The 17,134-nt window shown below is 57.5% G+C and overlaps 1 protein-coding gene across 2 annotated transcripts; it reads right to left on the reverse strand.

The window, feature by feature from the left end:
• Positions 1 to 4,137: 4,137 nt before the first annotated feature.
• TXN2 (thioredoxin 2) lies at positions 4,138 to 16,054 on the reverse strand. 2 transcript variants are annotated; one of them, XM_042947692.1, is made up of 5 exons: positions 15,924 to 16,054; positions 14,674 to 14,927; positions 12,723 to 12,846; positions 4,847 to 4,967; positions 4,138 to 4,374 (listed from the first exon to the last, which is right to left on the reverse strand). In XM_042947692.1, the coding sequence occupies exons 2-4, from the start codon at positions 14,925 to 14,927 to the stop codon at positions 4,854 to 4,856; spliced, it is 492 nt and encodes a 163-aa protein (XP_042803626.1). In that variant the 5' UTR covers positions 15,924 to 16,054; the 3' UTR covers positions 4,138 to 4,374; positions 4,847 to 4,853. The 2 variants fall into 2 exon arrangements, with proteins under 2 accessions (XP_042803626.1, XP_042803625.1); XM_042947691.1 differs by having other exon boundaries at positions 4,138 to 4,967.
• Positions 16,055 to 17,134: the final 1,080 nt, after the last annotated feature.

Raw genomic sequence — 17,134 nt, forward strand, 5'->3', positions numbered from 1 at the left:
AGGGTATGTCTCTGGGTCTCAGTTTCCTTCTATGTGAAATGGGAACAACAGTGGTGACCCCGGGTGGGCGTTGGGCAGGTTAGATTTGGGTGGCGCAAGGATCAATGCTGGACTGCCTCCTTGCTGGGAGGTTGAGGAAGGCTGCAGAGGAGAGAGAGCCAGCTCCTTGCCTGGGGCTACCCAGAAGGCAGGCGGCGGGGGACCAGCTCACCCCCAATTAGTAGTTGGCAGCCGCGTGCGGTGGGGGGTGGGGGTGGGGGGCCGGCTGGCTTAGAGGCAGGAGCCAGAGGGGAGGCCCGGAGCGCAGGGGACCAGACTCAGGGCGAATTCCAGTGGGCATTCTCCGAGGGTGAGGTCACCACCTCCAGCTCCTCGGGGCTGCCCGAGCCACAGGCACCGCTGAGCCAGCGCTGGAGCAGGAGGGGGGTGGCGGCAGGGTGGGGGCCAGGACAGGGAGCCAAATGCCCACAGCCTAAGGCGAGGACGGGCCCCACCCACGGTGAGGTGCTGGGTCCTTATCTCAGGAAACCTGGTGCTTCCTGTTTAAGATGGAACCGGGGGTGGGGAGTGGGGGGTGTGCGGCAGGGGTGGGGCAGGGGTGGGGCGGGGGGGAGTGGGAAGGCAAAGCCACGGACACTTTCTGGGCTCCAGCTAGGGACCGGAATGCTTCTACATGCCCCACCGTGACCTCATTCTGGAGTGGTGGTTACCGGCCCAGCTTGCAGATGGCGCCACTGAGGCTCAAAATGGTGCCGCACCTTGTCCCCAAGGGAAAGCAGTAGAGCCAATGGCTAAGGACCCAGAGACTTGGGGATCAGACACGCCCGAGTTCAGAGCCGAGCCCCGACACCTGTTGAGGCTCAAGTGCTCTGGGCCTCGCCTTCCTCGTCGGTAAAGTGGTGACAGAAGACCAGGCGTCCCGGGGTCGTGGAGAAGGCTCAGTGACGTGACGCACGCTAATGTGCCCTCAGAGAGAGCCAGCCACCGTCGCCTCACTGTACTGATGTCACAGCTGAGCATCAGAACAGGGGCGGCGATGCGCCCCAGGCCACGCGACTAGTAGGTGGGCAGGGTCAGGACTTGAACCCAGATCTGATTCTTCCTGCCCTCCTTACACCACTGCGGGGTGGCCGCTGCCAGCCCTCGGCTCCCAAGGTGGCTGGAGAGGTGAAGCTCCTTGGAACCACCCATGGTCCCAGCTTCCGGCAGAGCCACGGAAGCCAGCGCCGGCGCCCGGGGTTCAGGGTCAGGCCTGCGGCCGGTGTTCCAGGCCGCGGAGAGGAACCGGGGCAGCGTGCCTGGAGGTCCCGCTGGCCGCACAGCATCCTGCCGGCCACCAAGGCCCCAACATTGTTCTCTGGGCCCTCCCAGGTCAGGGCCCACACATCAGGGATTTCCGGCGGCCTGGCCAGAACTGCCTTCACCTTCCGGAGAAACTTTCCCCCGGGGGGTCTGGGGCAGGGGCTGAGCCCCTCGCCCTGGGCAGGGACTGCCGGGAAGGGCAGCGGCAGCACGGTCAACATCCCCTTGACCTGACTGGTCCCGGCTCCAGAGACTGGCCTCCTCAGAGCCACGGCGTGCTCCCCACCTCTCCCGAAGCCCAGGGAAGGAAAGGCTGTGACTCATTTTCATGTTAGGGCTGGCCGAGGTCAGGGCCCTTGGCCTCACGTCCCTATCGCAAATGGGCTGTGACCTGGGTAAGTCACCCTCCCGGTGCCCCTCCGAGGGAGACTTCCGGGGTGGCCCGCAGCCCCTTGCTCTGCGAGCTTCTGGAGGGCACGGTCGGTTTCCTTCCCCATCCAAATGCGCGCTCTGATGGCGCGCCCTCCTGCTGGCTCAGCCATTCCACGGCCATCACTCCGGCCTCAGTCTCCTCCTCTGAGAAATGGGGAGAACTCGGCCTGGCAGGGAGCGCAGGGGATTGTAGCGGAGAACACGCGGACAGCACGACAAACGAGCTTCCGTCCCTGACCTCAGGCATCGGGAGGATGCACGTATAGATGCCGCCCCTGGGACGTCTGGGGGGCCCCAAATGCACGTGGCCGTGCCCGCCTTCCCGGAGGGCGTGTGTGCTTCTGAGGGCGTGCTCCGGTCCCCCCTGCCCCGCAGCGGGACCACCGGGCCCTGTAGCTGCACCGCCAATCCCCGGAGCCCGGGAGCCCGATGAGGCACCCAGAAGGGCAAGAGCGGGGGCCATGATGCAGAGCCAGCAGCGTCCCGGTGAGGTCAGCGCTGTGGAATGAGTCAAATGGGATCACCCTGAGGGTTCTGTGCTCGCAGCCAGTGACTCATGGCCTGAACAGCCGCACCGGCACAGCCTGCCAGCCTGGGATGGCCGAGGCCACCGGCTCACCTCCCGCCGCGGCACACCTTTTAAGGAGAGGGAGCTCGGGGCAGTGCAGAGGCCTCGCCCCCCAGGCCCCGAGGCCTTCGCCAGCCTTTCACACCTGCTGGGGGTGGAGAGGCCGGACCCCCACCCGGGTTCACAAGTGGCATCATCACTTTTTTTTTTTTTTTTAACATTTTATTTATTTTTGAGACAGAGAGAGACAGAGCATGAACAGGGGAGGGGCAGAGAGAGAGGGAGACACAGAATCGGAAGCAGGCTCCAGGCTCTGAGCCATCAGCCCAGAGCCCGACGCGGGGCTCGAACTCACGGACCGCGAGATCATGACCTGAGCTGAAGTCGGACGCTTGACCGACCAAGCCACCCAGGTGCCCCAGCATAATCACTTTTTAGACATGACCTTGGGTAAGTCAATTTCTCCGAACTGGCTTTTGCACTTGTAATTTGGGAATAGTGCTTGCCTCACGAGAGAGGAATGGAGTGAGGTAATGAGTGTGGAAAGTGCTTGGCAGAGGGTGCCTTTTAAGGAGTGGCAGCGGGGCACGCGGGGAGGGGCCCGGGCGCGGGAGTCACGGCGCCCCGACCCTGAACTCCGAGCCCTGCCCGCCCCCACCTTACTCACCGGGCGTCTGTGCAAGTTATTCAATGTCTGCATCAGCGCCTCTTCTGTAAAGTGAGCCGCCGCCCGGCCCGTCTGCCCCGTGGGCTGTGGGACTCAGATCATACGCTACATTCTGGAGGATGACAGGAGAGGTACAGGTGCAGCCTGCCCCGCCTCGATCCCTGGCCCAGGGGCCCGTGGGCTTCGTGATCTTGGACAAGGGCCTCAACCTCTGAGTCGGTCCCACGTGTAAAAGGGAATGTTGACGAGGACGCTAACCCTGTGCAGCCACCGAGGGGTCAGGAGCCCAGAACGAGGCCCGGCGCCCCGTGAGCGCCCTCCGGGCACTGGCTGCTACTGCCCATTGCCCCGCGGCCCTTGGCCTCCTTCCGCTACTGCCAGGTGCTGGTTTATCTGGCCTCCGCACGCCTGTGACAGGTCCCGGTCTGTGGTTCTGGCCGCTCCCGGGGCGGCCCGGCTCTCCTGCCTCCACCACAGCGGCCTTCCCCAGGTGGTGCTCACACGGTTTCAATAGGCACACGAGAGCCATCGAGGACAAAGCACACAGGAGTGGTCACGGCACCCCACGGCCGAGGGCAAGGGTACCCCCGGTGTTGAGCGCCCACGGCTCCCAGGATGCCGGCGCCTTGGCTGGGCAACTGAGCCTAAGGGCTGTTTGGCCCCAGGAGGGAGATAGAGGGCGGGCGTTCTGGGCTGGCACCTTGCTCCGCGGGCCGAGGGGAGCCGGGAACAGGAAGGGGCGGAGAGGCTGGCCGAGGCGGAGGAGGTCCTGTGGCACACACAGGGAACAGCCAGTCCAGCTCCCTCAGGGGGCCAGGCTTGCCGCGGGAGTGGCCCTGTGCCTGTTGGCAGAGACGGAAGCGCTAGAAGCATCCAGGGGATCGGCTTTAAGAGCCCAGGCTCCAGGGGCAACCACGCCTGGGTACAAACCCGGGCTCTGCGCCCTATGAGCCCATGTCCTTATCTGCATAACGGGACAGGAAGCGCCCTCTTGCCTTGTGTGTGAAGGTGGCACCGGGACAGCGGCCACGACTGACAGCACTGTTAGTAACAGGAGAGGCTGGCCAAGGGCAAGAGGGTGGCGGAGAGTCAGAGGAAGCAGGGACAGCAGGCCAGCCTGGGAAGGGGACACAAGTGCTCCTGGAGCCCAGACAGAACAGAAGCTGTCGACAGAGCAAACCCTGGTTTTATTGGTCCCGTTTGTTCACAGTGAGGCTTCCAGAGGCAGGGGCCTGACTCCCCCCTCCCTCTGCCCAGTGCATGTTCTCCGCCCTCGTGCCTGGGAAGGAAGGAAGGTGGCTCTTTGGTGGGGGGTGGTGGCTACAGGGTAATTTAGTGTGGGGCCCAGGGTCTGTTCTTCACAGCAGGAGGTAGAAGGGATCACATAAAGTTCTTTATTACAGACCTACAAAAAATGAGAGAATTATATATTACTCTCACTTGTTTGGGTTTCTTCTTTCCTTCTTCTTTTTTACAAAACAGCAGCAGGGAAGAAAAACTGCAGGAGGCAGATGGGCCAGGCACCGGGGTGCAGATCGGAAGGGGCCAGGGACACGCGGCCGCCATTGGCCCGGCGCACCGCGGGCTGGCTGGCCTGGGGCTCTCTTCAGCATCCTGGGGGAACTGAGGCGAGCCCTGGTGGGAGCAGACAAGAGAGAGTGGGCGGGAAGACGGCTGTCCCCAGGTCAGTGGCAGTCAGCCGGCCCGGAAGCCCCGGAGGCTCCCAGGGTTTGGGGGCCTGGTCTCCAAAGCACGGGTCCACAGGGGCTGGACAGAAGGGAGGAGGCAGGAAGGGCCAGCACAGAAGGTCTGAGCTGTAGTGGGGATCCTCCTGGAACCCCGGGGCCCAGGTGGGCAAGGGCCACCAGGATTCTTCCCTGCGTGTCAGCCAATCAGCTTCTTCAGGAAGGCCTCCAGCTGGTCCTCGTCCTTGATGCCCACGAACTTGTCCACCACATCCCCGTTCTTGATGGCCAGCACGGTCGGCACGGCGGACACCTGGGTGCAGGAGACAAGGGGAGGTGAACTCTCGACCGCCACTCCCAAGCCTTTGTGGAGAAGGCCGGTGGCTCCCACGGGGCACTGACGGCCCAGGCGGCGGGCGCGGCCCCTCCTCTTGGTGCAGGGGTCCTGCGGGGCCCGGAGGTTCACCCGCCGGGGAGACTTTTCCACTGCAGGCTCCCCGCGGTCCCCTTCCTCCCCCAACCGCACGACTGACTCACTGGCCCAGTGGTTTGGCTGCAATGACAGGAGAGATGAAAATAACCCGTCCGTGCAGCTGCAGGCCGGGGCTGGGGGCGGGGCGTGGCTGAGGAGCCCGGAGAAGCTTCCCGAGGAGGGAAGACCCAGAGACTGGGGTCCGTGGCCTGGCTTGGCCCCTCGCGGGTAGGCCGCGCCACCTCCACGGCCCCGGTGCCCTCTTCTGTCAAACGGGGACCAAAGGATCTCCCTTGAAGGTTTAGGACAAACGATCCAGATGCAAAGCTGAGTGGTCAGGAGCTCAGGCTCTGGAAGCGGCCGCTCTGGGGGAGCCACTTCATCACTGTCTCCGTGTCCTCATCGGCAGAACGGAGCCACCGGCGGCACTCGTGCTGGGCTTGGGGGCTGCGTGGGATAATGCACATGGTGCCCTGCGCCTGGCAGGCACATCGAGTGTTAGGACCTGGCAGAGGGCCTGGTATGCAGTGGCGCTCAACAAATGGTGGCTGCAGAGAGCATGGCAGAAAAGTCTACCGCAGGAGCCACGTCGGCTCGCTGCCGTGGCCGGTTAGCAGGGTCCAGAAACTCACGGACTCCGACTGGACAGCGTGGGAGGAGGGGCTCGGCTACACACGATCCGATGTTTACTTATTAGGGGGGTCGGGGGCAACATTCTTGGCCTGTGAAGCATTTTCTCAAGTTCCCTCGGGGGACCTGTGCAGATTACACGGCATGTCAATGAGGCCCGCTGCACTCTGGCATCTAGCATTTTCTGCCGCCTGGGCTCCCTGCCTGACGTTTGTAGACATTTTTTTAAAAAATGGATACACAGAACAAGATAAACAGACTTTTCTTACACATGTTAACTACAAAGTAACAACAGCAATTTACACAAACACACCCCGTCTTCGGGATTCTGAGCGCATCCTGCCCGTGAGTCATCTCGGGAAACCAGACTTCGGGGTTAGAACGTTCACACCGTGCGCGGGTCACTTACAAGAGAACCGCAGGCCACAGCGGCCCGAGCTCATACCTCGGGCGGTGCTACCACTCGCTCCCGACTGTGTGGCAGACCCTGACCTCCGCTAACTGGCTCTGGGTGGACAAACGCGGCAGGTAATACGACAAAGTCCCTATTCCGGTTAGTCCCTCCCGGCCCTTTTGAGGGCTGTCCTGGGGCTGACGCGGTGGCAGCTGATATGCTCCTCAGACCCATCCGGCAGGGGGCTGACCACGCGTGCCACTGCCCGTGGCCCGACCACTGGCTCCCGTCCTTGTCGTTCACGACTGTGGCAGGGGAGGTGGCACGAAGTACAAAGGTCCGGAATGTGGCTCTTATGGTCTCCAGGCACAGGCAGGGCCCAGAGAAACTTGCTCCGGCCGGGCCGCACACCCAGTCGTTTGGGGTGCGCGTGTGCACGCGTGGAACACGTAGGCTCCATCCCCAGGCTGGAGCCCAACGCAGGGCCTCAAGTCACGACCCTGAGATCAACACCTGAGCGGAGATCAGGAGTCAGATGCTTAACCGACTGAGCCGCCCAGGTGCCCCAAACGATTTAATTTTAACTTAATTTAATTTAAAATATGTATTTCTAAACGTTTGCTTATTTTTGAGAGAGGGTGAGCAGGAGAGGGACAGACAGAGGGGGACAGAGGAGGATCTGAAGTGGGCTCCGTGCGGACAGCAGAGAGCCTGACGCGGGGCTCAAACTCACGAACTGCTGGATCGTGACCTGAGCTGAGGTCGGAGCCACCCAGGCGCCCCAAGGTTTTATCTTAAGTAATCTCTACACCCAACGCGGGGGCTTGAACTCACAACCCCAGAGATCAAAAGTTCCACACTTCGCTGACTGAGCCAGCCACGCACCCCCAGAGCTATGGTCTTATGCGCCCTCTAGTGGCCTGCGAGGGCAGCTAGGGCGCCTCAAATCCAGCCATTCAACGGAGGCACCAGGCTCAAGCCCTCACTAACTGCATCCCCTCCCCTCCCGTTTCTTCAACCAATATAAAAGCTGTGTGTCAGGGGCTAAGTGAGGCTCAGTGGGCTAAGCATCTGACTCCCAGTTTCGGCTTAGGTCATGATCTCTCTCGGTTTGAGCGTTCAAGCCCCGCATCGGGCTCTGTGCTGGCAGCTCAGAGCCTGCTTAGGATTCTGTCTCCTGCTCGCTGCCTCTCCCCTGCCCGCGTGTACTCTCTCACTCTCTAAATAAATAAATAAGCTGTGTGTCATCGTACGAGAAGTAGTCTGATTGCTTTCGCGTGTCCTCTCGGGACGACGCTCACTGTGGGGCCTGGAGGGGACTCAGTTTCCAAGAACTTCACGAGTCCCACCACGATCACACCTGTGTGTTCACATGCGTGCACGCACGCGCACAGCCACACTGCGGTCAGCTGTACCGCAGACACTCCGAGGCCTGGTCATTACTGACCAAGGGCATTCTTCCAAGCGTGAGTCCAAATCGCACAGGCGCACAGAGCAACGGGCTTGCGGGAAGCCGGTTTTTTCCGGGACACTGCTGTGGTACCTGGGGTGTGATGGGACTTCCCTCCCCTGAGGTGGCTTTGCGGATCCGGAGTTTGGCTCACAAATCAGGAGGGGCTGGTGCTTGTAAACCCGGCCTTAAATGGAAGTGCACAGGTCCTTGGCACACGCCTGCAGAATGTGATCCAAGTGCAAGAGGGGCCGTGGCGGACCAAGAATGCTGCTTCCCTCCCAACTCTGGCAGCTCTGAAGGGACCGAGGGGCCAGGAGAGAGATGAACAGATGTGCGAAGACGCACTGCTTCTCCTCCTGCTCTGTGACACCACCGGGAGCCTTCCAGGCTGGACCCGATGACCTGAGAATTCAGGGTAGGGTGGGGTGTGTGTGTGGTCCGTCCCCACCAAGCTGCAGCCCAGTGGCTCGCCCTGTGCGACTGAGCTCGGTGTCCCTGCTCAGTCTCCCCCTTCTCCCCCCCCAACCTCCTCCACCTGTGAGGACCTACTGAGGGACAGACACAGCGCTAGATGTCACAGGAGGCTGGCCACCTCCTCCTCAGCTAACTGCAGAACTGATGCAAAGGAAAAGACCACTGTCACCGAGGCTGCTACCTACTGGGGGCTCCTTTAAGGGTCAGGAATGACACCAACCGCTTGCGTAGGCTACCTCATAAATTCTTGCCTCGAGGTGGGGTCGCTCTGAAGAGAAGACAGAGGCACAAGCGCTGAATGAGGAAGGGCGGGAGCTGGGATCTGTCGCGGGATCCGTCTGACTTTGCTGTCTGTGATCAAGCTGAGCCATCCCTTGGCCTAAGAGCTACCGGGTCCCAGCAGGGCGAGGATGAACGGGCAGCTGGGCAGCCTCCAGCCTGGGAAGCTCCCGGTGGTGTCACACTCCACGTTTCAAATGAGAAGCCTTTGGACACGGGAGGGTTCTGGGACAAAGCTATTATTGAAAAACTCAAATCCAACTCTATGACGTTCTGGAAAAGGCAAAACTATGGGGACAGTAAAAAAGATCAGTGGTCGTCAGGGGCACCAGGGGAGGAGGCAAAAAAAGGAAAAGGTGGAACCCGGGGGGATTTGTAAGACGGTGACGCTATTCTGCACACAACTGTAATGGCGGATGCGTGTACATTGTCAAGACCCACGAGATGGACACCATCTGGTGGGACCCCTGCACGCCCCCAGAAGGTCAGCATAGGACTTTCCAACTTTTGCTTCTCGATGTTTGTTTCCACGCTGCTGGCAGTGCTCACCTAGAAGCTGGTCGGAAGAGCAGAATCTTGGGCTCTTCCTACACCTACTGAATCAGAATCTGCTTTTAAGCAACATCCCAGATCGTATTCATGTTTGCGAAGCACTGATTGAGAATACTTGCAGAGCGGGGAGATACGGTAACGATCGCTTCTAGCTACGTATTCATAATAATATGAAATAGTAATACTCAGTAAACTATGGGGTTATACGAAACATTAAAAGGAAAAATAATTCAAATGAAACCTTAAACGAGTTTAAAACACCACCCAAGATGGTGACAGTAGTTGTATCTGGGGCAGTAAGATGACAGCTGACTTTCCCCGATTAACTGCTTGGCTGTTTTCCTAATGCTTTTTAAAGGGCCTTCTCCATACGAGGAGAAAATAAAAGAGTAACAGCTCCAAGTGTGAAGCCAGAGGAAAGCATAAAGCTTCGAGGGTCCACATCTGGATCCACTCTCTGCCCCCAGTAGCTGGCAAGGTCTGTACGGAATGCCCAGCCAGGCAGCCGGGACGAGGAGACGGAGAGCAGAGAGCTTTTCGTCTGGCCAAGCCAGGGCAGTGCACGATCGGGTGGTGGGGGGGGGGGGGGTACCCTAAAACTACCGAAGCCCCGAGTCTTTCCCTTTCCTGTCCTTTGGGAGACCGTGGGGGTCCGGGGTGGTCAGCTGAGCGAAGCAGAAGTGTGGTGCCTGAGGGAGGAGACTTGCCCCGAGGGCATGTGCTGGGCACGAGGGGAGGTTCAGGAAAGCCTGGAGAGAGGGACCAAATTCCCTGAAAACAATTTTTTTTCCCTTTTTTTAAAGTAGGCTCCAAGCCCAACGTGGAACTTGAACTCAGGACCCTGAGATTAAGAGCCACATGCTCTGTGGACTGAGCAGCCAGGCGCCCCTCCCTGAACACCATTTAAAGTAGTTTCTACCACATGTTCATCCAACACTTGGAAAAGGAGGAAGCTGTCCCGGGAGGTACCCTGGATCTCTCAGCTGAAACGTCTTCGTCCTCTGGCTCTCCTCCAAAAGAACAGGTGTGAAGGAAGGAAGGAAAGGGGGTCAGGAAAGTCCCTGTTGGAGCTTCCTCAGCCCTGCAGTGACCTTGGCAAAACAGGGCTTGGCAAAACAAGGAGGCTGGGACCAGCTGATGTGACCCACGAGATCTGGACAGTGGACAGAGGGAGGAGCGAGAAGGTCCTACAAGAGGACCCAAGTCCACATACACTTTCCAGGCTTGACCACAGGACCTCAGTGCCCAGCCCTAACCACCAGGCTCCCTGGAATGCAGGTGGGGGTGGTCTTGGGAACCTCACCACCCGGGGGGCACCCTGTTGGCAGGAACCGGATTATTCTTCTTCACATCTGTACCGGTTAACCACGGTTCCTGGAACATGGCTGGCGCTGAGGGCATGTCTGCTAAAAAGTTCTACTGGCTGAGGCTGATTGGCATGGCGGCAGGAGTTAGCCGAAGACATCTTATGCCCGCCCCTCGCCCTGGGAATGTCCTGGGAGCTCCAGCCCTCAGCTCACCCCCACAGCTGCCGCGGGCCTTGGGGGAGGGACGGACAAGTAGGAGAAAGGTAGGGGCATCTGAATGGCCAGTAAGTACCCCCTTGACTGAACGCTCCGTGAGAGAGCTTTCAAACACAGCAACTTGGGATGCCTGGCTGGCTCGGTCAGTAGAGCATGCCACTCTTGATCTCAGGGTTGTGAGTTCGGGCCCCAAATAGGGACGTCGTTTACTTAAAAAAAAAAAAAAAAAAAAAAAAAAAAAAAGACAAAACAGAACATCAAAGTAGTAACTCATCCCTCTCCCCTGCGCCAGCCCTCGTAAGGCGCCCTCAGTCACTCAGCGCCACAGGCAGTCCTACACCCCCTCACTCATCTGCAGTGACCATCGGTGGCTTTGCCTGCCCGGCATCTATTTCCTTTCCCTCTGGTTGGGGCAGCCTGATTTCCTGGCGGGGGGATCACTGCCACCCCAGTGCAGCCGGCAGCCAGCCTATGCGCATCCCCGTCCCCTTGGGGACTGGCTGGAGGCGGCATCTCTACTTGAGCTGGGCTCGGGCGGGGGCGGGGGGGGGGCGCTGAGCCTGGACTTACAAACTCGATCAGCACCCCTTCCCGTCTGGCCACAGTCAACTCCCCCAGTGGCCTGTGCTCTCACTCTCTGCTCAGTTCCCCACGCTGGCCATCCAGCCGCAGTACATCTCTCCCCTTTCTCCAGCTGTTGTGGTCTCTGAGGCCCAGAAGATGCCCCCACACCCCACTCATTTCCTGCTCCCGGCACACAGGCACTGCTATTCTGTGAGCAAACTGTGCTCACCCTGACCCCAGGGCCTTTGCATTTGATGTCTGCTCTGCCTCAGATTACTCTTCCAAAGAGCTGCTTGCTTCATTTCCTTCCTCCCTCCAGGTCTTTGCTCGGATGTCAGCTTCTCAGAGACCTTCCCTAACCCACCCTTTTATTTTTTATTTACTTATTTCTATTTTTATTTATTTTTTAAAAAGTAAGCTCCACACCCGACATGGGGCTTGGACTCATGACCCTAGGATCAAGGGTCACATATTCTTTCGAGCCAGGTGCCCCCACACCCTTTCCAAAATGAAACCCTCCCATGGGGCGCCTGGGTGGCTCAGTCGGTTAAGCGTCCGACTTCAGCTCAGGTCATGATCTCACAGCTTGTGGGTTCGAGCCCCACGCTGGGCTCTGTGCTGATAGATGGCAGCCTGGAGCCTGCTTTGGATTTCGTGTCTCCCTCTCTCCCTGCCCCTCCCCCACTCACACTCTGTCTCAGATGAGTAAACATTAAAAAAAAGAGAAACCCTCCCCAGCCCCATGTTCAGCCCCACCTCATTTTCTTGATTTGTTTCCACAGCACTTATTACCTAAAGCAGGGATCCCATAGGCCAGACCCAGCCTGCTGCCTGTTTGTGTAAATAAAGTTTTACTGGCATACAAGTATGCCCATTTGTTTCTGCACTGTCCCTGGCTGCTTTCAATGGCAGTTGAGTTTTTGCAATAGAGACCAATGCCCTATAGAGCTTCGAGTATGTTCCACCTGGTCCTTTAGAGAAAAAGTGTGCTGATCCCCTTTTTTGGGGGCGGGGAGGGGGTTAGCTTTGTTCATTGTCATATCGACAACCAAGTAACAGCACCTGGCATTTAAGAGACTCTGAACACACATCTGTTAAATGCACACAGAGACCAACCAAATGCATTAGACTACCCTGTCTCCGTGTGTGCTGTGCTCTTGGCCTTTCTTCTCTGCGCATCCTTCATGGCCCCAGTCAGAGGTCCCCCAAAACGGAAGCATTCCCTCCCCCGACCCCAACAATCAGTCCCTTCTTCCTTTGTGCACCTCTGCTGTCAGCACCTCTCACCGTACGCTGAAATGACCTGTCTACCTGTTGTTCTCTTGCTAGGCTAGACTAGGGGTGCTGGACACAAGGTGTTCATCTTCTTTGTGCCAGAATCACGGATGCCTGGCTCACTGCGCGGCTCCCGAACGACGGCTGACGGAATATGTGCGTGGATGAAAACATGAACGAAGGAGTGCGTCAGTGCCCCAGGACTCAGACAATAACCTGGTGTTTTGGATCATACACTCCACTTCCTAAAGGTGGGTAGACAGACAAGCGGCTCAGAGGGTCAACAGAGTCACATCTGCAAAGGGCTCTGAATTCCTGAGAGCTCTAGGAAAAACCGAGACACTTCTTCCTGGCTGCCTGGTGGTCCCCAAGATGTGTCCCGCACCTGCTATCCTAGGGCCCAAACACCCCTCACACCAGCTGCACTGTGGCAATCCCCTGCCGATTCATACCTCATATTCTAGGGCGAGGTCTGTGTGGTCGTCAATGTCCACCTTGGCCATCACCACTTTTCCATGCTGCTTGGCCACCACCTTCTCTAACCTTGGCCCCAGGATCTTGCACGGGCCACACCACCTCAGAAGGGGAGAAAGGAAGCATCCAGTCACAAGAGTGCTCAGCAATCGATTTACTGCCTCCCCAGAAACTTCCCTTGACCCACATCTTTCTGAGGGGCCTTTTGCCCTTATTAGCTCCGTTTACAGTGTTTGAATATTAACTTGTAATGTCAACAGGTCAAATGATAAAGCCGGAACTCTGCAGCGGGGGAATTTCCAGGGGTCCCGGGCTTCTAAATCACAGTCTTCATCAGAAGACTCTTATAAGGGTTATTTCAATAGATATAAGAGAATTGCACTGTCACAGAAAAAAATATGAGATGTGAAGTTAAAAGGTTTGGGTTCCAACAAAGACTCCTCACCTATCAGCTCACTGTTCTGGGGCCTCAGTTTCCTCTTTTGAGAAAGAGAGACCATGTCTCTCCAAGCAGCGACGAGAAATCTACTAAGGCAACATGAATAAACATACTCTGTAAGCTGCAGGGTTACTCTAGATGCTTCATGGACCCACAACTACAGGGAGGACAGACCTGTGGCTAGGGAGCTTCTACGACATGCTAGTCACTGCGCCAGGGCCTTCTCAGCGTTTACCACCTAGAACCCTCAGCCCCACAAAGGAAAAGAACACGCCTTCCTAAGAAACTGAGGAGCACACAAGCTAAGGAACATGTGCGTGGTCCCAGATCTGGCGAGCGGCGCACGGGAATTGCAACCCGAGGTTGTGTTCCAAATGTCTTCCTCCAGCCCTGGTTATCCTGGGACCCCTCAGGCCCCGCGTCAAGTGCTAGCACGGTACCGATCACAGCTGTTCCCCTTCGGGTGGTGAGCTCTTTGGGAACAGGCTGTCATCTCCGGAGCACTAGGGACAGTGCCAGGCGCTGAATGAACAAGCTCACTGTCTTACTTCCTCGTCGAAGGAAATGAGGCATCATCCCATTTATCACTCATTTGGGAAGTCCTCTCTGGAGTGCTCACTATACAGGGGAGGTAGAAAGCTCCGCCTTCCACGAACCCCTGGCTGATGACCCCTATTTTATGCTCAGCCTTGAAAACGCTTTCCCTTCGGAGATTTCAATTAAGGAACTCACAACACCTAAAAACCCAGTCTGCAAGAGCTTATCTCCTATTGTGAGAAGAAAGGGAGGCACAAGGAGGTCACACGGCCTGACCAAGGCAATGTGGTGAGTCAGAGAGAGTGGGAAAGAAGGCAAAACAATCTGCCTGACGTTTGTCCGGAAGGCCTCCCAGCTTGTAACTCAGGCTATGTCAGGTCTGTCCAGTTCTTTGGTAGCCAGGTGGCTGCTTAGGACCCAAAGTCTGGAAATGAGAAGGCCAAGCTAACAATTAGAAGGCTAGAGGCATTTAAGTCTCCCTAAAACACACTTGTACAGCACTGGAAAGAAAACCCTGCCCGTCCCCTGCGTGCTGGGATATCACTGTGGGGACCCTGATAACTTTTTGCCAGCCCTTCCCAGTTTGGGCGGCAAGATGTTAAACATCAACCTATCCGCAGGGCCAGGAATTGATATACACCCCACAAACCAGATGATGGGATGGTCCCTATTTTTCCTGCTTTGGTCCAAGCTGAAGGGGACTCAGCCATTTGGGCAGCGAGATACAGAACGTGAGTGTTTCTCAGCACCAATGACAGGGAGCTTTGAGGACTGTTTACTAGTGTGTGTCTTACCAGACTGCACTCAATCTTTGATGGCAGGGACTGGGTCTTACCAGCCTTTGTAAGGAGACTACATCTGAGAAGCATCGAACATGGTACGAGACACAGCAGGTACTCAGTAAATACCTGACCGAGCAACACCCCAGTCTTCTGCTGACCCCTGGGACTCACTGTGCGTGAAAATCCACAACCACTGGTGTTTCACTGTTGACAACTCGGTCTTGAAAGTCAGGTCCATCCTGGATATTAAAGGTCGTTGTGCAGACTCTGGTGGTGTATATTGACCGGGCTTGGTTGGGTGTTACTGTGAGGTCACCAGGACTGCACCGCACGGCCCTGGAGGTGAGGGGTGCCCACCGACCCTGAGGCGGTTTCCTGGAGATGATGGAGGCCAGGAACCTCCTCAGGAGAAGTCGCTGAGCCATCTGTGAGGGAAAGAGGCAGGAACAGTTCGAGAAGTCAACACTGCAGGAAAAGAAAGGTATTTGGGGAGAACTGGGGGGCTCCACATTCAGGGCCGGAAGAATTCCAGGAAATGATATGTAAGATTTCTAGAGGAGGGGGCGCCTGGGTGGCTCAGTGTTTAAGTGACCAACTCTCTTGGTTGCCGCTCAGGTCATGATCTCACGGTTCATGGGTTCAAGTTCTGACAGGTTCGAGGCTGACAGTGCTGAGCCTGCTTGGGATTCTTTTTCTCTGCCCCTTCCCCGCTCGCGGGCGCATGCTCTCTCTCTCTCTGTCTCTCTCCTTCTCAAAATAAATAAACCTAAAAAAAAAAACGATTTCTAGAATAGAGGTAAGTGAAGAATGAAAATCAAAAAGCAGGAGTCATATAACACGACTCGGAAATTGGGCTGATGACAAAAGAGAAATCAGGATATTCAGAATTATAACAGAAGGGAGGGAGGAACATATATTCATGGAGAACCTGCCAAGGGCCAAGGGGGCCTTAGTTCTCCCAGATCACCCAGGAGGAAGTTTCTACAGTACTGCTCACACTACAGATAGGGAGTCCGAAGCTCAGGTAAATTGTGACACGCCCAAAGTAACCTATTAAATGAGAGTCAACACTGGAACCCAAGGCCGTCTGCAGATTCTTTATTACTCATTTTAATGAGTGTTCTAACGGGAAATTAAGGCACAAGGGAGTTATCAAAGGATCAGAAAAGAGGAATCGCAACAATTCAAGGTGGGGGGAACCAAGAGGTTCCGGACCCGGAGTGTGTGGGGGGGAATAAAAAAGAAGGGACATGCGTTGAGGGACTCTGGGGAATCGGACGCCGCCGGGGATCCCGGCCCTCCGGAGGACAGGTCCCCCCGCCCGGGGCCTTCGCCCGGTCGGCCGCCGGCCAGCGCAGGAACAGACCCGGAGCTTGCCTCCGCCGCGACACCACCTAGAGCCACCCCCACGAGCCTCCTACCTCCCTGCAGCGCGAGCGGAGGGATGCACAGCCCGGCCCTCCCCGTCAGTCAAGGGCACTCCTGCCGTCACTTCCTCGGGGGAGGGCCTTTCGAGCATCACTTCCGGGGACAGACAACCTGGAGGACGGCTCTCCGCAACTCGAGGGCGGCTTGGATTTTCCACCAATGGGGATGACGGACGACGGCACAGCGGAAGGGGTGGAGCCTCAGTTAGGGACCGGAAGAGAGGTGTTCTCGGGAAGTGACAACGGAAGAGGGGGCTGGTCCTTGGGAGGGAAAACCGGGGGAAGGGGCGGGCCCTCGGGGGGGGGGGGAGTGACCGGAAGAGGGGGCGGGTCCTTGAGGAAAGACCGGAAGAGGGGCGGCCCTCGGGGAGGGGCCGGAAAAAGGCAGGCGGGCCTTCGAGGAGGGTCCGGAAGAAGAGGAGGAGGAAGGAGGTGGGAGCTTGAGGGAGTTACCCGAGGGCGAAAGGGCGGGAGGGAGGCGTGGTTCCGGGTTTTGCAGACTCCTCCACCCGCCACCCCTTTGCCTCAGTGTCTTCCGAAAATTACAGGTGCGGGAGATTCTTTTCCTCCTTTTTACAGATGAGGCAGCTAAACTCTTTGAAGGCGGAAGTGCCGGTTAGGGGCAAAAGACCCCGACTGGGAGTAAAGAGGACGCTTTGTGGCCCTTGTCTTTCACACGCAACTGTACCCGCTTGTGGTTTTGGACAAGTCACCCTGGCCCGGGGGGCTTCGGTTTCCCAATACGTGACATGAAAGGCTGGCGTGGTTCAAGCCTGTCTCCGGAGTTGCTGGGGAACTGGGCTTGGACAAGATGTCAGGTGGTGGTGGTACTCGGCCTGCTTTTGAGGCCCCGGGTAAGGTGTGGGGACCCGTGAACTTGTTTGAGCCTGGGCCTTCCTTTCGCACCCACCGTCGCTGGCCTGGACAACAGGGGCTAAGTATCTGTGTGGCCCAGGCTGGAGTCACAGCCATCTCTTGTCTCTCCCCCTCGTACCCTGTACCTTACATTACAACCACTCGTGGCCTGGCGGGTCTATGAATACATCACTGCCTTTTCCCTCCTCCTTGCCTTATGCTTAATTTAAATGATCTTTTCTCTCTCCCCTTGGCGGAACACCTACTCATCACTTCTCCGAGCAGCAGTAATTGTTTCCTTCTCTGTAGTGCTTTGTTCGAAACTCTTATGTAACACATTGTGGGTGTCT

The sequence above is a fragment of the Panthera leo genome, chromosome B4 (genome assembly GCF_018350215.1).
Source record: "Panthera leo isolate Ple1 chromosome B4, P.leo_Ple1_pat1.1, whole genome shotgun sequence".
Classification (NCBI taxonomy): Eukaryota; Metazoa; Chordata; class Mammalia; order Carnivora; family Felidae; genus Panthera; species Panthera leo.